General features: G+C 32.7%; 2 protein-coding genes across 2 annotated transcripts; one reads left to right on the top strand and one right to left on the bottom strand.

Annotated features, from left to right (window-relative positions):
* Positions 1–923: 923 nt before the first annotated feature.
* black (glutamate decarboxylase-like protein black) lies at positions 924–11,486 on the top strand. Its single transcript, XM_011054832.2, has 5 exons — positions 924–1,259; positions 3,042–3,436; positions 7,570–8,033; positions 10,397–10,734; positions 11,092–11,486. Exons 1-5 carry the CDS (start codon positions 984–986, stop codon positions 11,263–11,265), a joined length of 1,647 nt encoding a protein of 548 aa, XP_011053134.1. The 5' UTR covers positions 924–983; the 3' UTR covers positions 11,266–11,486.
* A 412-nt stretch (positions 11,487–11,898) lies between these two features.
* Positions 11,899–19,859, bottom strand: LOC105145350 (alanine aminotransferase 1). Its single transcript, XM_087415042.1, has 5 exons — positions 19,470–19,859; positions 14,660–14,992; positions 13,162–13,606; positions 12,628–12,896; positions 11,899–12,552 (listed from the first exon to the last, which is right to left on the bottom strand). Exons 1-5 carry the CDS (start codon positions 19,851–19,853, stop codon positions 12,274–12,276), a joined length of 1,710 nt encoding a protein of 569 aa, XP_087271168.1. The 5' UTR covers positions 19,854–19,859; the 3' UTR covers positions 11,899–12,273.
* Positions 19,860–19,932: the final 73 nt, after the last annotated feature.

Raw genomic sequence — 19,932 nt, 5'->3', positions numbered from 1 at the left:
GCTTATTAACCCCAATTGATAATCCGGTCCGGTGGACTTGAACATTTTTTCAATTGCGTTATGAAACATTGTTTATAACAAATGTTTTCCTATAACAACTTTACACAATTTTGAATTACACTGTCTTATTTCGTGAATTTTGACCTTTAAAATAAAAAAAAATTGTTCAATTATGTTAGCTTTAAATAAAGATATTATAACTGCAAATATTGTACAGTTAATATTAGAAATATAGCCAGAATTTTATTTAGAAGTGGGAAGGGAAGGGTCAATTAATTAAAGTTAAGATTTTTGAACCCGATAAGGGATGAAGATAGTCGAGTGATATGAATTATTTTTGACTTGTTTTTTTTGTGTTGAAAAGTAACATTTATTTTTATTCTTAACATCAATAAACACTCAAGTTTTGTATCCAAAAAGCATTATTTTTAAATTTCAAGATAAAGTCATTTTGAATTTCTCTTGACTTAGTGTGTTCCTTGGAATCTCTTTTACACAAGAAATATAATATTAATTTAAACAATAGAAATGATCATTAATGATCGCTCGGTACTTCTTGGTAAGGAAATTGGAGTGAAAATCAATTATGATTAATTACCATATTTTTTTATTAAAGTGCATGTGTATCTTTGACGTAGGCGTTTATTTATCCTCGGATAATCCAGAAAGTTTGATAACCCGAATGAGTCACAGCTTGACAATTATCTTTATCAATGAGCTCAATACGAATTAGCCCAGGAAATCGCCTGGCAACTTTCTTTCCGGGGATTCCCGACTCCCAATTCTCCGAACCGAATTGAAGTAAACGCTTGCCCGCAATGCCCGCGAAACTCGAACGCAGTAGAAACACAGGCGGAAACGCGCCGCGAGAAAGAGCCGAGAGTACTGGAGGGAGACGTCCTTGATTGACGGTGTTAATACATAACATATAAAGGAAACCGTTCTCGTCGCTGCAGGTCCAGACCGACTAGCGCTTGACAGACATGCCCGCCAATGAGGATACCTCCAACGACGAGACGTCGTTGCGAATGAAACACGAAAGAGCCGGTCCATCCATGGAATCTTCGTGGCGGAAGATGTCCGAGGAACATCCACGAGCGAATCCCTCGCCGATCCCGAATCTGCCGGGTCTCGTTAATGGCATCGAAGAACGACAAGGAATCGAGAAATGGGATTTCCGCAGTATGCCGCGTCGGGACGCTCACGAGAAGCTCTTCAGGGACTTCTTCGAGCTTGTGCTGCAGCGTGCCGTGTTCCAGGTGAGCTTTCAAGAGAACACCTATATTTATTTATTCATTGATTTGAGCGCGATAATTTTAATTGAATGAAACAATGCGAGTTTTGCAAATGTAAGTAAATGATGGAGTGTTTTGTATGCAGATTTGTTAAACATAAATAGAGAAAAAGGCATTAAAAGAGAAAAGATTTAGCATTTATATTAGAGTAGAACGTCTATTTTTGCTATATTTTATATATATATATATATATATGTGTGTTATTTATATTAATATTTTATACACATGTAAATTAAATTTGTAATTTATATTAAAATATATATATAAAATAATAAAAAATAATAAGAAAAAGATTCACAAGCAATCAAGAGTCAACGCGGTAATTAGTGTGTAAAGAATTCAATTATTTTTTATAGTTTTGTTTGTACAAAAATTGTAAGAGTTTTTAGTATAATTAGTTATTGTTATTATCGTTTAATATGTATAACTAATAAAAGTATTTGCAAGTCTAGACTCAGATATTTTCTTGAACTACGTTGTAAAAAATTGTAACAAATATTTTTCACAATTTTACATAATTTTAAGTGATATATATTTCTTGCGTTGATTCAAAATAAGAAAAAATTGTTTAATTATGTAACTTTAAGATACTTAATTTAAAGTACATTGGACTCGCAAATACTAGTTATGGAAATTTTAAAGCATTAATACGATTAGTGATAAATATAAATAAATATATCTATATATATTTATTTATATTTTTCAGGTAAATATGATTTGCATATAAATTATATAAATATGCTTTATATTCTATATTGCTTTTCATATTCATAACATCTGCAATGCATCAGATAAAACATAGATAGAATAGAGCATTAATCTATTCTATCTGAATATGTGAATTTACGTATCTGTTTCTATAGAGAACGTTATCACGCTATCGTCATTATTATTGCAACGATATCAAAATCCACGATTGCGTGATTTCGCAATGTTACCAAAGATAAGTGAATCTACAGTGGAAAAACATACTTTCTGGTACCAGATTTCTATTCCTATTTAACGTCACAAATGGTTAATAATCAATAAGGACCTTAATAGTCGACATTGTAGATGTTGCGCGGAGGTGATTAATGCGCGATTAACGTTACATTTTTATGTGTATTTAATGCTATTCCATTCATTACAAATACAGATTTTACGCTGTTTAACAAGCATAATGGTAGTATTAGTAGCAAATTATAATAATAGCGAATGACTCATCGGCAATTAAATTGCCAGTATTAATCTTATTATCATGTATGTGCTGTACTTTTCAGTAAAGTAAACGTAGATTACATTAAGTGACTCGATCAGGGACACATATCGAGAAAAAACGCAATCTTTAGCAAGAACCGCATTGTCTCCCATACTTAAGAAATGTGGCGTATTCTGCGAATATATTTATTAATTCTTCGAGGAATTCAAGAAAATAGTTTTTCCTTAATAGAAATTTTACATAAAATTTACTTTAAATTCCTTGTACTTTTTAATATTATTCTTTAACGTTAAATATTTAACGTGATTAAACGTCAAACTAAGGTACTATAAATATATTATTATAAATATATTAAAATTATATGGAATCTTTTAAATAAAAAAAATTGTGCTAAGAAGGGCTACGAGCCAAACAAACAAATTTTAATGTACGTAAAATGAGTTTGACATTAAATAAAATATAAAAGTCAAAACAAAGATAAAAATATGTCTACATAGAATTAAAGTTTTGTAATCTTTTATTCATTTATTATCGTATTTTCTGTCTAGCCCACATCTGGGAAAGATCGCGTGGTTGAATGGGTTGATCCTTACGATTTACGCTCCGTAGTCGACCTCTCATTGCCAGCCGAGGGTGTCAGTCATGAGAAATTGCTGACGCTGACACGCGACATCATCAAGTACAGCGTGAAAACGAGCCATCCGCATTTCGTGAACCAATTGTTCTCTAGCCTGGACCCGTATGGGTTGCTGGGTCAATGGCTGACCGATGCACTCAATCCATCCGTCTATACCTACGAGGTATCTCCAGTGTTCTCTCTGATGGAGGAGGATGTTCTGCGAGAGATGCGCGCCATCATCAGCTGGCAAGAAGGTGAGGGTCTCTTCTGTCCTGGAGGCTCCATGGCGAACGGATACGCCATCAATTTGGCGCGTCACCATAGGTGATTATTTACTAGTTATTTCTCAAGGTATATTATTAAGAAATTATGGATTTCATTATACAGGGTGTTCCAAAATGACCATCAAATATTTCATGAGTAGGTAAAGCAAACTAAACTAAGTCGAAACCATTTTGCAATTTTTGCAATAGTTAATAAGATTTTGCAATAATTAATAAAAATAGTTGAATATTCATATTCAATAACTTTTTACTCAAGAGCTATCAATTTTACAAAAAAAACAGCAAAAGACAAAATTGTTTATTCTCTTCTCATAAAGTTCTGAGAATTTTTTCAGAATATTTTAGTATCTCATTTTCCTAAGTTGGTAAAAATAGTTGTTAATATAAAAAAATGTAGTACTAACGAGTTGATAAAAAATTCGAAAAGAATTCTTAGCGCTCTATGAGGAGAAAATAAACAATTTTTGTCTCTTGCTATTTTTATGTAAAGTTGATAGTACTTGAATGAAGAATTATTGAAAACCAACATTCGGCAATTTTTTGTAATTACACAGATAACATTTATACGGCACATTAACGTTGCGAAGTCGTAAAGACTTCAAATGTTATACTGTGCATGTTACACTCATGTAAGACATCATGTGTTGAAATTCGTAATAAATAAATCATGCAAACAACATGTTAACTATGCGTTATGCTTTATAGCTGACACGCAGTTACGTTGTAACAGCATGATGAACAATACAAATTTTCTTTTATAAAATAAAATAGCACGCCAAGAGTACAATCCTGTTACAGCATAAAATTTTTATTAGTTTTCGTTTTTGGAGTCTAATTATAGGAACTCATCTCATCACCATTGGCTGCGTTCAACAGATTCAACCCAGTTAGAAATGGAATCAACATCGAATTGATGTCGATTCGACATCGTTCAACATTGAAAGCATTAAATCAACATCGAATCGAACATCAATTCGATTTCATTATCATTCCTGACTGGGAAGTTTGCTGAACGCAGGCATCCCAGATATCACAGACAGTTCAAAAGAGTTCAAAAAGAATTTCTTCTCAGAAAATTCTTTTCAGAAAAAGAATTCTTTTTGCATTTGAAAATGAGTTCAGAATTGATGGCATATCACTAAATTCTTTTTGAATTCTTTGTGCTATCTGCGGTTTTATAAAAAGAAAAGAAAGAAAAGAAAAAAAAATGTTTCACTGAGAAGTCTCTATAGAAGGACACAGTTCAATTTTTCGAGTTAAAAAATCACGTCGAATAGGATAAATGGTGCAATATGATGAGATTTCTCAGTAAAAAATTATTTTTCTTTTTTTTTTCATAAAATATTTGAGTTTAGCAAATTTAAGGCTCCTGAATAATCATAACAGCTATATTGAATCGTGGCGTCAGAAGCGAGAAATGATACGTTAATTTTTATTACGATTTAGATAAAAGAGATTAGATTTAGATAAAATAAAATGATGAGATTGCTTTAAAACATTTGTAAAAATGAGCTAAAACTGTGCTTATCGCCCCTTGACAGTCAATAAATAATCATAAAAGGCACGTGTAAGTGAAAATAAGCTATACACATTGAATAAAAGCACTTAATGTGCCTTTTATCACTTTTTACGATTATTTATTGACTGTCGGGGGGTGGGAAAGATAAGTATAGTTTTTTCACCCATTTTTACAAATGTTTTAAAGCAATCTCATCATTTTGTTTTATCTAAATTGTCTTTATAAATGGAACGTAATAAAAATTAACGTGTCATTTCTCGCTTCTGACGTCATGATTCAATGTAGTTATGATACTACTTAGGAACCTTAATAGCTGAGTCTGCTGAATACAGCCAATGGTGATGAGTTCTCATAATTAGGCTCCAAGAATAAAAACTAATAAAAATTTTACCTGCCATAACAGGATTGTACGCTTAGCGTGCTGTACCAAAAAGAAAATTCGTATAATTATTCATCATGTCGTCAACGTGCTGCTACAACGTAACTGCATATTAGCTATAAAATCACAGTATACAGTGTTAGTTAAATATGTTGCCATACTCAACAGAGCGATTCTTTGGTTTATTTCAAGTAAAAAAGTCTATGTAAACATATGTCTTAAACGGCTTAGTTTCCGAAATAAAAAAATGTAAACGTATAGTAATAATCTGTTTATTTGAAAGAAATACAAGTTGAACTAGTCAAAAACAGAAAAACAAAAACAGGCCATTCCTTAAGAAAGAACCCTTTTCTCAAAGATAGCGGTGAATATTCGCTAATGTTTTACGACATGATAAATTGCGTTGGGGATATCTTTCTGCATAAATATGCTTTGCCTCACGTGACCTACCATTTGCAAGACCGTAGACAAAGTGCATGTCTGCCATTTCAAAATTTATAAACTTAGACATGATGAAATGACCAATTTTGATAGATTGAAACAATTTGGCCCGAAAACGTATGTACAAGCTAACTGAACCGCAGTAATATCAAAACTATTTTTAATCTGAAGTCTATTTTTGATTTTGTGACTTTGACTTTGACTTTGACTTTGTCACTTTGTTTATGGTTGTGCGAATGATAATTCACGTGAAGTAAGGCATATTTATGCAGGAAAATATCTCCAACGCAATTTACCGTTTTGTCAAATATTTGCGAACATTCATCTGTATTTTGGAAACTAAAGCATGTTTATATGGACTTTTTTACTTGAAATAAACCAAAGAATCTCTGTTGAGTATGGCAACATACTTAACTAACCCTGTATACAATAGCGCAACTCTCCTGATTTTGTGTTAGTCAAAATGAATGAATGCGCATGCGTGAAATAAGTAAGTTGTCCCGTCTCTTTTCGTCCTTTTTTTTATTGCTTTCTCTCTTTTTCTTTCTCTCTTTATTTAAATAAGCGTTTCAATGTTCCACTTAAACATTTCTTTCAAGCATACATTCAGAGTAGAAATTTAGAGGGAAGTATTACGTGTATTGTCGATTTGGTGAAATGTTGTGTGAGAAATCTCGAGAGATTGGTCTAATTTTTATGAAAAAGTGATAAAGTGAAAAAGTGAACAAAAGTAACATAGAAAATCGAACAAGAAAGATTTCTTTTTATTTATTATATTTTAAACTTACTTTTTGAACATATATATATATATATATATATATATATATATATATAAATTTTTTTTATATCAGCTTTCTCATAATATTTTCATAGATATATAATTACATAATATTTCTTTATACAAATATACATTTTTAAGTTAATTTAATATTTTTCTTAATTTTTCTATGTTTTTTCTTTATTTTTTAATATATTTACAGTTTCTTTTTATTAATTTTCATAAAGTTTAAATTATTTCATTGCAATATTAGATTTATTCGCGTCGCATGCTCCAATATGTTCCTACAATAGCACTTACTCACTTCAACGAATTCGTTGGATTGTGATGTGAATAAATCTTGTAAGTTTTGCGAGGAATTTTGACAAAGTGAAAAATGAATGAAAAAAGAAAGTGGTAACCGTGGCAACGCTAGATAACTTACTTATTTCACACATGCGCACTCCATTTTGGCCAATATTAACATCAAAGGTGCCTACAGAGAGAAACGCTACTGTACATATTGTGGCACAACATCGCCATTATTCAGATAGCATTTATACGGCACAGTAACCGTACGTTGCAGAGTTAAAGCTCTGAAACATTACATCGTATACGCATGTTACACTCACGTATCACAGTATATACAGTATTTTATTTTAGGCCCGTTCAGCTGTAATGTTTAGCTATCTGGGTAATATATTCTTGTTAATTATTGTGAAAATTGCAAAATGATAGAGGATTTTTCTTCTCAGTCCGTCTTTAGTCCGTTCTATCAGCACACGATATATTATATTTAGCGGTTATTCTGGGACATCTTGTATACACAGTAAAAATAACACAATTTGTATTTGTGTTAAAAATAATCCACTGAAGTTCTTGTTTTTTTGTATTGAATTTTTAACATATTTAAGTATTTGTATATTGATAATTATTCAATTAATTATTATTACATATGTTGCCATTGGGATCAAATGAATAAAGTGATAATGTTATTAATTTAAAATAATAAATAACAGTAAAGTTAAGCTATTTTTAAAAAGTTTAAGCTATATTTAAAAGGTTATTAATTTATAGATATCCGAATCTGAAGCAATCCGGATTATCGCAGATGCCACGACTGGTGGTGTTTACTTCGGAGGATGCGCACTATTCTGTGAAGAAGCTCGCCGCGTTCCTGGGAATCGGCTATGATAACGTATATCTAGTCAAGGTCGACTCTCGTGGCAAAATGATGGTCTCTGATCTGGAGGCTCAAATCGCCCGAGCCGTCGAGGAGGGCGCCGCGCCGCTTATGGTATCCGCCACTGCGGGAACTACCGTGATAGGCGCGTTTGATCCCCTGAGAGAGATCGCAGAAGTCTGCAGGAAACATGAACTATGGTTCCACGTGGATGCCGCGTGGGGTGGAGGTGCACTTATCTCCGAGACGTACCGTGGCCTCCTGGACGGCATTCAGTTCGCCGACTCCGTCACCTGGAACCCTCACAAGCTGCTGGCCGCGCCACAGCAGTGTTCCACCCTGTTGCTTCGTCATGAAGGTCTCCCTCTTTATTCTTATATCTTTCCTTGTACTTTATACTTTATTTTTTATAGAGAAATTTTATTTGTATGTTTTTTAATTCATACTCTAATTTATATAAAATGTAAAAAATGAATGTGGTTATAATTTCAAAAATATGAAAAGAAAGAGCATAAAGAACCACAGCACAAGATGTAGTTAGTGATATTTAATTATTCTTGCATTACGAATTATAATAAAACATTAAACGTTTCGGCCACAATCTGGCCATCTTCAGTAAAATTAATAATATTCTTAAGACGCAGAGTTACATCAAGTTGGAATCAAATTCAACCCTCGTGTGTTATAATTGTAAAGATCGTGTTTGCATCAAAGCGACGCTGCTTCATATAATGTTAAAACGTCAGAAGTCATGTAGTAAAAAGTGTAGAACGAGAATTTCCAGATTCTAATTTACAATAATTTATTTTATTATTAATATCTTTTAAAACGGAATATAAAACAAAGGAAACATTACCTGTTTTACAGCAAAATAATCGATGAATTACAAGTATATTCATTTCACAGATAGAAATTTGTCGTGACACTATGTGTTGTTATTGGTCGTATCACATATTTTTCGGGTATTTATATCCATGAGTCAAATAGTTTAGAAAGTTCTAGAATTATTTATTAAGTGCGAGAGAGATCTTTCTTTAGAAGAGGAAGATAAACATCAGGCAAACCTTCAGTATCACTTTGTTTATTGATCCCACTTATTTGGTTTTTAATGTGTATCATTTCTGAAATTCTTCGTTTCATCAATGATTGTTCTGTATCTAAAATTTTAATGTTATCCCAATCAAAATCATGCATTTCATTCACACTTTATATTCACATTTTAATGTTGTCCCATCCCAAATTTCATGAAAAGAACATTTCGGATTTAATTCACACTCTTCTCAATAATGGCTATCCTCTCAAATTCTTATTTTCGACAATTAATAATAGAATAAAAACTTTGGAAAATAGAACTAATCCAGAAAAAAATCGTGAAGTAAATAATGATTATGATTCCAACAAGAAAAAATTTTTTACGATACCATACTTAAGTAAGGTTTCTGAGAAATTCAAAAAACTTGCACATATTCATGGATTTAATATAGCCTATAAACCGATGAATAAATTAAATACAATTATTCAAACAGGAACGGATCCCTTGCTTAAGGATGACCATTGTGGGGTAGTTTATAAAATTAATTGTTCGAATTGCGAATCGTCATACATTGGCCAAACTAAGAGAAAATTAAAAACTCGTATTAAAGAATAGATATTAGATTGATATTAAGAAATCTACTTCTGAGATATCAGTTGTTTCACGTCACCGTGTGAATGAAATGCATGATTTTGATTGGGATAACATTAAAATTTTAGATACAGAACATCATCATTCATCATTGATGAAACGAAGAATTTCAGAAATGATACACATTAAAAACCAAATAAGTGGGATCAATAAACAAAGTGATACTGAAGGTTTGCCTGATGTTTATCTTCCTCTTCTAAAGAAAGATCTTTCTCGCACTTAATAAATAATAGTATCTAGAACTTTCTAAACTATTTGACTCATGGATATAAATAGCCGAAAAATATGTGATACGACCAATAACAACACATAGTGTCACGACAAATTTCTATCTGTGAAATGAGTATACTTGTAATTCATCGATTATTTTGCTGTAAAACAGGTAATGTTTCCTTTGTTTTATATTCCGTTTTAAAAGATATTAATAATAAAATAAATTATTGTAAATTAGAATCTGGAAATTCTCGTTCTACACTTTTTACTACATGACTTCTGACGTTTTAACATTATATGAAGCAACGTCGCTTTGATGCAAACACGATCTTTACAATTATAACACACGAGGGTTGAATTTGATTCCAACTTGATGTAACTCTGCGTCTTAAGAATATTATTAATTTTATTGAAGATGGCCAGATTGTGGCCGAAACGTTTAATGTTTTATTGTAATTCGTAATGCAAGAATAATTAAATATCACTAACTACATCTTGTGCTGTGGTTCTTTATGCTCTTTCTTTTCATATCTAATTTATATTTTAATAACGAGATGATCTTATCTTAAAATTAAAATATCATATAATGTGTGAATTTTAATTAATTTAATTAATTAATTTATAAGTTAATCACTTAAGATAATTTTGTTATATTTTTTATATATATTATTTTATCAATATTTTATTTCTAATTCGTAACTTTTCAATATTTTGAATCGTAATCGCGAAAAAAAATTATTTTAAAATCTCAAGTATCTTTTTTTTATATATTCTGGAGGAACATTGCGTAAGCGATAAATTTATAAACGGAGTTTCACTCTTAGGTTTATTACAAGCGGCACACGGTTGCGGGGCGAGCTACCTTTTCCAGAACGACAAGTTCTACGACGCGTCGTTCGATTGCGGTGATCGCCACGTGCAATGTGGCCGCCGCGCTGACGTCGTCAAATTCTGGTACATGTGGAAGGCGAAAGGCACGCGCGGCCTCGAGGCCCACGTCGACCGCTTGTTCGCGCTTTCGCGCCACTTTACCGATCTCATCAGGACACGCGATGGCTGGCACTTGCTCGTCGAGCCGGAGTGCATCAACGTTTGCTTCCGCTACATTCCGCCGTCGAAGAGGCACCTGACCGGCCAGGAACTCGAGCAGGCGCTTCACAAGGTGCAACACTCGACTCTATTTAATCTAAGCGCGTTTTTGTTGATGACACTTACAGACGCAAACTAATGAATTAGGAGAATTAACCTATATAGAATTTGCAGTAATAACGCTGCAATATTGCTGCAAAGTTGCAGCATTGTTGCAACTTTTGTGTTGTAGGAGAAGCGAATCATTTTTATTCTATTTGGATTGATGAGATAATAGACTCAACATCCTGATTGTTTTTATATTGTTAATTAAAGTGGTTATTTTTAACACATCACGGTTTTTTGAGCTTTTGTACTATTTTGAATTTATAATTTATTTTCTTCTATTTTGTTAATTTGTATGTCTTGATTTTTGATGAAATCGTTGCAGATCGCGCCAATAATTAAGGAACGCATGGTACGAGCAGGGACAATGTTGATTACATATCAGACATTGAGAAATATGCCCAATTTCTTCAGATTGGTGCTGCAGAACTCGGGACTAACGGAAGCTGATATGAAGTTCTTCGTTGAGGAGATAGAAAGGCTCGCCATGGACCTTTGATTAGTTCAATCAATACGATTGGTAAATAGCAAGTACTGTAAATAGTGATATAGACTGTGTATGTATTTTACTAGCTTAAGAAATATTTGCACTTGGTAAATCTACGTGTGATTCGTATTGAGAGAGAACAAGAAATAATTACTAGCGTCTCTCTCAATTTTCTTTTTAATTTATGTATAATGCGCGCACATTCAATTTTAATTATATTATTTTAATTAATATATATGTATTATAGTTTTCTTCTTATTACTTTCTTTCTCCTTATTTTCTTTCTCTTTAATCGTCGTATCTTTCGCAAGGATTTTACGAATTAATCAATTTAGAATAAAAAAGCGGGAAAAAAGAGAGAATTAATTAAATTAAAGAATGTAAGGGAAAGAAGGAGCGCACAAAGAGCGCGCTCCTACTTGCCCTTATGTTCTTATTTCTAATTTGTTAAATATTAAGGAGTCCTTTAACATTATTAAATATTGTTCTCATTAGAGAGAATTGATATTCCACAGCAGAAGTTTATTCTGTATATATGTTGTCGAATTGCAAGGAATAAAAAAATCAATTAAAAAAGGAAAAATTAATATTTACTTAATTGAAAGTCGATAGGAAGGAATAGGAAATCGCAAAAAATACAGCAGATTGACTGCAACAATATTCAATTTCTCTTCTTGTTGACTATTGTATGTATAATATAATATCGACCGTTGTCGGCATAACGATATAACTATCAGATATTTACAGATATCCTTCAGCAATGATTTACATTTACATTTACATACATCGATTTAAAGTTTCGTCACGATTTCTACACAAACACAACTCAATAACAATATCGTATGCGAATTGTCTCTCAATAATGAGTTATTAATCGTAATAAAAATATTTCATTCGCGATGCGTTTGGACCGGAAATTAGTCCTCACGCAGATATGCACAGCCCCATGCGGTTACTCCTTATTATTCCTATTCCAATTCTTTATAATCTCAATTTTTTTCAATCAAAAATATATTATATTTAACTATATTCCTTAAGGAACTTGATGTGGAATTGCTTTAGTGCTTCAAGCATTGTTTTGATTTTCTCTTTTTGCGGCAGTATCGTGGTCCGGAAATGGTATGTACCGGGTATCTGGCCGAAGCCCGAACCAGGGATTACACAAATCCCAGTACTCTCCAGCAGTTTGAATGCGTAGAAGACGTCTGGTTCTTGACCTTTCGTTCGCGCCGCCTCAATTGCTTTTGGCGGTAACTCGAAACGCGGGAATACATACATCGCGCCCATCGGCGGATTCGCCTGAAAAGGAAAAACAAAGATATTGTAAAAACTCTGTCGAGCGTAGTTTTTCTTGACTATCCTAAGGACAGTCACCTTATATCCTGGAATACTATTGAGTGTATTGACGACGAGCTGCGATCTCTCTGCTAGAGACAGTAGAGTTTCCTTTTTCTCTTTCTGGAATTGCTCATACGATGGCTCATTCGGTCGCGGCGGATTCACCACAACATCCATCACGACCTGGCCGAGCACGGTAGGACACAGCATCGCAGAGATTGACTTCAATAGCACCTTCATCACTTCCGGGTCCATGTTGATAATTTCGGCGTAACCGCCACGGATCCCGCATTCACCCATATATCCTGAAAAAACGAAATGCCCGGAATGCTTCTGAAATTTTCCAAGAAATCTATTCATGAATTTAACTTGATAATCAAAATTCAATAATTTTTCAAATCACATATTCCTGTTCAACGTTTCAACTAAATCAATATATTATTGCGGACATAATTTAAGAATTCAATGTCCCTTGATTAAATTGTCTTGAAAGTCTAATATTTTAAATAAATTGTTTTTAGCGATTCTTATCGCTAAATGTTTCGATTCCGAAACTCTTTTTTCGCGTACCTTTTGAGATGGACATAAACGATGCCAGTTCCATCTTCGAATACGGCTCGCCCATCTCCGTCATGACTTTCTTGAAAGAATGGAATGCGCTGTCTTTGTCGTATATGTTGTCCTGGTAGACCTCGTCGGCCAGTAAGAACAGATGATGTTTATGGGCGAAGCGGATGACGTTTTCGATGTTCTTACGAGTCAATACTTGACCGGTTGGATTACCAGGATTGATCACCACCAATACGCGAGGATTACATGTATTCTTGATTTCTCTTAATGTTCGTTCCAGCTCGCTGACTTCTAGCGACCACTTATTATCTTCATCCAGATAGTACCCGATTTGAGCGAGTCCAAACTCCGCCAGGGTCGCCGAATACAGAGGATACTGCGGAATTGGGATCAGAATGCCGGATGGTTTATTATTGATCCTTTCGTTGAATAGTTTCAGGAATGACTGGAAAGAGAAAATTCAGAATTAGATAAGAATATATTTAAAAAAAAGGTAATATAGCGTCATTGTACTGTCAGTCTGTTTTTATTCAAAATATCCAAGTTAAAATGCCAATTTTATATGCTATGCATTGCATACATAAAAGTCATTGTTTAATGTAAAGTTTTTCAACTAGTGCCATGAAAATTCTAGAGAAAATAAAAAGAAGCAAAAAAGTATAGAAATAAAAAACGATTATAACATGCAAGATAAAAAATATTTTTTAAATTATAAAAGTTATCTAAGTTATATTTATTCTTATTAAATCATGTTTACTCTCACTTGAACTAAAACAATATCGTCAATTCAATAAAATTACTTTTAAAACAATAAGATAAAACAATAGAAACTCTAGAATTTAATTTTATTTATTTTTAACTGTCGTGTTGGACAAAAGATCTATGCTGCAGAAGCATGTGCATCTCTAATGATGTATCTCGACAAATTTGGCACGTTATTTATAAATGTGTTGTAAATTAAAGGAGGTTGAAAAACACTGGTCTAATACATAAATATTGTATATATTCTATACGCATAAAATAATTTTATATGCTTATTATTATATAGAAAAATTGGACTTTAACATATTTGAGATCGCAAAGACTTTCATTTTTTTAAATATTCTTTAACATCACTTTTCGTTTTGACTTTTGACATTTGTAAACTTACTATTCTTCACCCAGAGAAAAGGTTTCTTCGATTTAAATAAATGTTTCTTTGTTATACACGGTTAAAGAATTTCTATTATTTGTGAACGTCATTTCTTTGATTTAAACTTTTTATTTAACTTTATTTTTTTAAATAAAATAAAATTTATTTGATTTAAAAAAATAATATTTAAATCAAAGAAATAACGTTCACAAATCAAAGAAATTTTTTCTTTAATCGAATAGCAAAAAACATTTCTTTAAATCGAAGAAATCTTTCTCTCTGGGTGTTGCATGCCAAAACATTACTAAATAACTAGATTGCTTTCAAATGTTTCGAATAATAAAGAGATAATTGAAATCTAAGTACCTTGATACCATCAGAAGCACCATTCGAGAGGATGACATTGTGATAATCGCAAGGGATACCGCCATCGCGTTCCTGGATGTACTGTGCAACATGCTTGCGAATACATTCAATGCCAGCCGATTCTGAGTACGAGCCAACGCTGCCGCCCTTGCAACCTCCCAGGACCAACCTGGCACGATCTTTCGCGTCTTCCGGATAGCTCGGATCATCCAACAGATTCGGCGAGACTGTCAGAGTGAGTACTTGCCGCAGGAACGTGATAGGCTGCTGACCCATCGCGTGGGCATCGCCCACGTTCGCTTTGATTACTTCCTTGAAAGGTTTATCAACGCCCTGCAAAGAAAAACAAGCTTAAATCCTAATGCAATCCACGTACTTATTTTTCAAACATTTCCGAACTTTTTAGCGATTACTTAAATTACATAAATGTGATTGGAAATCATATTTAAGTAATTTTCCGGTCATAGACATATAATTTCCATATAAAATTACATGCATTTTTTTCATACATAAATCAAAATTTTGTTGAAGCAAGATTTATTTGAAATCAAACAGAAAGTAAGATTTTATTATTTATTCGAATCCTTGAGACTTATAATTCACAGAAATTCGCGATATTCTTTTAATTGCTTATAATAACGTATATATTATATTTCAGTTTTTACAAAAATACCGAAATCTTAAGATATATTATTTTTTATGTATTAATCTTAGTGAAAAATCTTTTTATAATTTTATACATAATTGTTCATAGAATTTTTTATAGAATTGTGTTTAAATTGTAGAATCTTTGAAATTTCTAATTTTATAATTTAATTAAATATGAGAAATCCTATTCTGTATATGTCATTTTATATTTAATTCTGAAAATTTTTTTTATTCTTGAAACTCTCAAAACGTTTGCAAAATTGAATATATACTTAACATGAATTCACACCGAAGCATTGAGATCTGCTTTGATCGAAAATATGATTTCTCTTATTTAATAATAGATTTATTTTCATTGATCCAATTTCAAATAGTAGTAATTTTATAAATTTTTCAACATTTTTTGTATAAGTTGGAATTTTTTTAAATTCTTCATATACGTGTGAATTCTGCAATAATTGAAGATTTTTAAATTTTTCTCTAATTTCTGTAGGAAACATATGAGAGGTTTTTTTTACGAAATTTTTTAATTTTTAATTTTTTAGAGCTTTTTAATAACACCGATCTGTACAATCATCTGTACACCGATCTTTAATCATACAATAAATTTGAACAGGCCAGCAGAGTTAAAGTATTTTTTTCAGAAAGCTTCATAAGTTTAAATATGACAAATTTTTTAAAACATAAAAATTAAATTTAAAAATATGAGTTTAAATTTTTGCATCAAGAAAATTAAATAATTAAGTAATTAAGTAAATAATTTTCGAGTAAAAAAAATATTACATATTTTTATACCTCGAAACTACCTTTATTAGAGGAAATAATGTTATTCTACTAAACTGGGTAAACTTCGTAAAACTACGTCATCGACGAGCATTATGCAATTACGTGTCAAGCGAAACGTGAGAATGTAGGCATAATACGAGAATATTATTTAGCACGTAACTTCACTGAATTGAATGCATTTCTTTTTTTCTCAACAAACCGGTCGTTTGCATTTGTAAAAGGTCGATACTCCTATATTTAAAAATTTTAAACGTATTTAATGCATTAAAAAGAAATGCATAAGAGAGTATTAAAAAATAGCATTTTCGAGACTCTAAACATCTTGAAATCAACAAAATTGGAACAGTGTGGCCTAAGTAAACATCTCTAGAGAAATGCGTTTAATCAGGTCACCCTGTATATCCGTAAACGACATAAAACAGTTCCGGAAGAATATCGTTTACGAAGAAACATTACTCAGGAAGATAATGGCACACATATATCTAGTCTTCTCGCCTTCGACACTTTCAATTTTTAATGTTTTTTTTTTAAATCAATCTCTGCATTTTCATACAGTATATACGTTTCCGTTATAGTAGTAACGTCATTTCTCAGGTTTAATAATGTGATAAGAGATTACCATATGTGTCTAGCCAGTAGATTACCGAAATAAAAATGAAAGTTGTTCGAGGCTGTTCGAGGCAATTGCGTTCTCATGCTGCAGGCGACATAAATGCTTGCCGATTACATGATTGAATGCGGATAAAATGTGTCAACTACAATTATGTGTACTACAAAATATTTCGCGTCATCAATACGTATTATCGAACACTCATATGTTAATCTTTTCTTAGATAACAATTGCACGCGATATGTTCGAATTATTTCCATTTTATTTAGAAGAAATAGTAGAAGAAATAATTTAGTTAAATGTTCATTAAATAACTTGAGTAAAAATATTATATATTAATTAATTTTGATATTCTGTTGCATTCATTTACATTTTATTATTTGCAGAGCAAATAATTTAATATTTATATGTTAATATTATTTACATATATCGCGCTTGTCTATGTTATTATCTGCAGGAGAATTAATTTAAATAAATATCTACGTGCTAATGTAATTTAGATGTTCCACGTTGCGCTCATCTATATTTTATGATTTGTAGAACAAATATATATATATATATATATATATATATATATATATAATTTGAATAAAGATTTACATTCTAATAGTATAGAGGGATCTTTGTATGTGTCATCAATATTTTAATACTTAAGATAAATTGCTTAAGATGAATGCTTGGACGTAAATAATTTAGATGTTGTTCCATTGTTTCTATTTACTTGCTATACAGGATGTCTCACAATTACTGTACAATATTTGTGTATGAATAACATATTCTGGAAGTAAAGTAAAATATTCTGATACGAAAACATAAAAAAATGAATGTTTTGAATTATAATCGATAAAGGATAACGCGTAAAATTCGCGCTTAATTAAGAACCATAGTTATATAAACATGCTCATCAGTCTGTTATTAATAACACGTGTCAGTGTAACAATGGATCTCAGCGTGCAATTCTATGTGATATTCTGGATATATTTGATCAGTTATACAGTCAGGAATTGTTAGGTCTGTTCGACTTGCTTACACTTTTTACATTCAGCATCTTCGCTTTCTCTCTTTTCAGCGTTAAATATATATATATATATATATAATATATATATATCATTTTAAGGAGAAAAAGTGTAAAAAAAGTGTAAGCAAGTCGAACAGATCAATTACGAGCTCGACATTTTCGTACTAGGATCTTTTATTCTATTGATAATGACCTGATTAAAAGTCAAAATCTTGTTTATTGTTTAAATTGTACTGCGTTTAAAATTTACTTTGTCTTCATGATATGCCATTAAAGTATTGTACAGTAATTGTGAGACACCCTGTATATTATGTTCCTCTAATTTTTAAACTTATATTCTTCTAATGTGCTAATTTACAACTGATTTTTTAAATAGATAAAGTCAGCATCTGAATCCATATTTTTAACGAAATTATTATACGTGGAATATTTTTCCACAGTTGCGCGTGACTTCGCATTAAAAGCGATGGGTATAAAACTGAGGCCTCCAACATACACTCCAATTTTAACGTTGCCTTTCTTATTAGTTATATTTTTGCTCAATGTCAAGAATACATCCTATCGAAGCGATATCTTGCGATATATTGGGTCGGGGAAAAAAGTTCATATTTTTTAATTCAAAATTGTATATACAACATATCTTCGTGAAAAATGAACGAAATTTAAATTTAAAAAAAAGTTTTAAAGCTCTTGAAATCTCTACTTTCGAAAGATTACTATATTTTTTGAGTTTCTGTGAGTTTGGTAATTTTTACATTTAAAAAACTACAACCTGAAAAAGATGAAAAATTTTCTTTTGACTTTGGGGATCTCTCACGTGCCCAAAAAAAATTTACGAAAATGTTCGACTATCGTGAAAGCTTGAAGTTTTCCCTACAAAATCTTTTTTTTTTAATGTTCCTATGATTTTTTTATTCCTGAGTTATTAGCGAGTTAAATAAAGGAACATTCTGATTTTGATTGCTCATAACTCCGATAAAAATCATCATACCGAAATTTATATATAAAAAATCAGATTCTTAAAGCTAAAACTTTGTTCTAGCGAATGATATAATTGTAATGAAAATTTCGCAATCAATGAAAAATTTTTGCAAAAAGTTTTTTTGAATACGAAGAATAATCCAATATATAATCCAATATATTTTCCTCCTTTTCTCATATAAATCTAGATATTGTGCTTATCTTATCTCTCGAATGTAGAAAATAGAGTACAATCTTGACGCATTTCATCCTCAAAAGCGCATTTCATCCTCAGTTATTCACACTTCACAATTAGAGCCTCAATTAGCGATTATTTCCCCCTCCTCTCCTCCTCGTCTTTCGCCTTCGATACTTGGCGTTTCACCATGACAACCTCCATTCTATCACCAAGCCCATCCCTCTTCCATCCCTCTCGCCCTCCTTTCGTTTACGCTTGTTCAGTTTACATTCGATGTAACTGCTACGAGCGTCCCATACAACTCTGTGTCGCTACTATATATATGGTTCCTTTTTTTTTAGAGACTCGTATTCGGAGGGGATTCTATTCCGCCTTAGAGTGGCGAGTCGTCGCCCTTGACGGGTCGCTCGCTCCGGTTTACAATTATTTTATACATTGTTGCTGCCGCCAATTTTTTGCGAACGCCAATTAAGTTAACAGCTCTTTTGCATCACCTCATCGTCGTTTCTGCCAAATGTGTTGCAGACGCTTGGCAAGATACGCTGCAGTTTTTCTCAAATTTGGCCGACTGGGCTAATTTGTCCCTTACCTTTTGCAGCTCCTTTTCGATCTCCAGCGCCCTGATGAGCAGCGGCCCGCGCACCGCGTACTCCATTTTGCGCAGGTTCACAAAGACGTTGTCCTCGGTGAGGACCTTGCCGCGCGAACTCGCCGCCGCCGCCGCCGCCGCCGCCGCTGTCGTCGCTGCGCTCGATGCCATGCCGCGACACGGAATAACCGGCTGGAGTAGCATCGGTGCGGAGGACACCGGCGGCGCGTCCACCATCCCTACCCCTCGGCCAATCAGCGCCCCGCCGCCGCTGCCGGTACTCTGTCTTGCCACTGACGTCGCCGCCGCCGTCGACGATGCCGTCACTGACATCGTCTTCGTCGACCAGCCGCCGGCGATCATCGCATTTCTTAGATGCGACATGTTTAATTACCCTGTTTCTCCTCCTCCCCCTCTTCTTCCCTTGCCCTTTTAATCCTTTCTCTCTTTTCCTTCGACGAAA

This window comes from Acromyrmex echinatior, chromosome 17 (genome assembly GCF_024713525.1).
Source record: "Acromyrmex echinatior isolate Ae372 chromosome 17, ASM2471352v2, whole genome shotgun sequence".
NCBI classification, from domain to species: Eukaryota; Metazoa; Arthropoda; class Insecta; order Hymenoptera; family Formicidae; genus Acromyrmex; species Acromyrmex echinatior.
Note: the sequence above shows the minus strand (reverse complement) of the source record. Positions and strands in the feature narration are given on the sequence as shown.

Excerpts from the sequence above, each read along its gene's own strand:
- LOC105145350 (XM_087415042.1), bottom strand. The coding sequence starts at position 19,853 with ATGTCGCATCTAAGAAATGCGATGATCGCCGGCGGCTGGTCGACGAAG. Across the intron at positions 13,607-14,659 it reads GTGCTTCTGATGGTATCAAG|TCATTCCTGAAACTATTCAA; the intron begins GTACTTAGATTT and ends TTCTCTTTCCAG. Across the intron at positions 12,553-12,627 it reads ATAGTATTCCAGGATATAAG|GCGAATCCGCCGATGGGCGC; the intron begins GTGACTGTCCTT and ends TTTCCTTTTCAG.
- black (XM_011054832.2), top strand. The coding sequence starts at position 984 with ATGCCCGCCAATGAGGATACCTCCAACGACGAGACGTCGTTGCGAATG. Across the intron at positions 3,437-7,569 it reads AATTTGGCGCGTCACCATAG|ATATCCGAATCTGAAGCAAT; the intron begins GTGATTATTTAC and ends ATTAATTTATAG. Across the intron at positions 8,034-10,396 it reads CCTGTTGCTTCGTCATGAAG|GTTTATTACAAGCGGCACAC; the intron begins GTCTCCCTCTTT and ends TTTCACTCTTAG.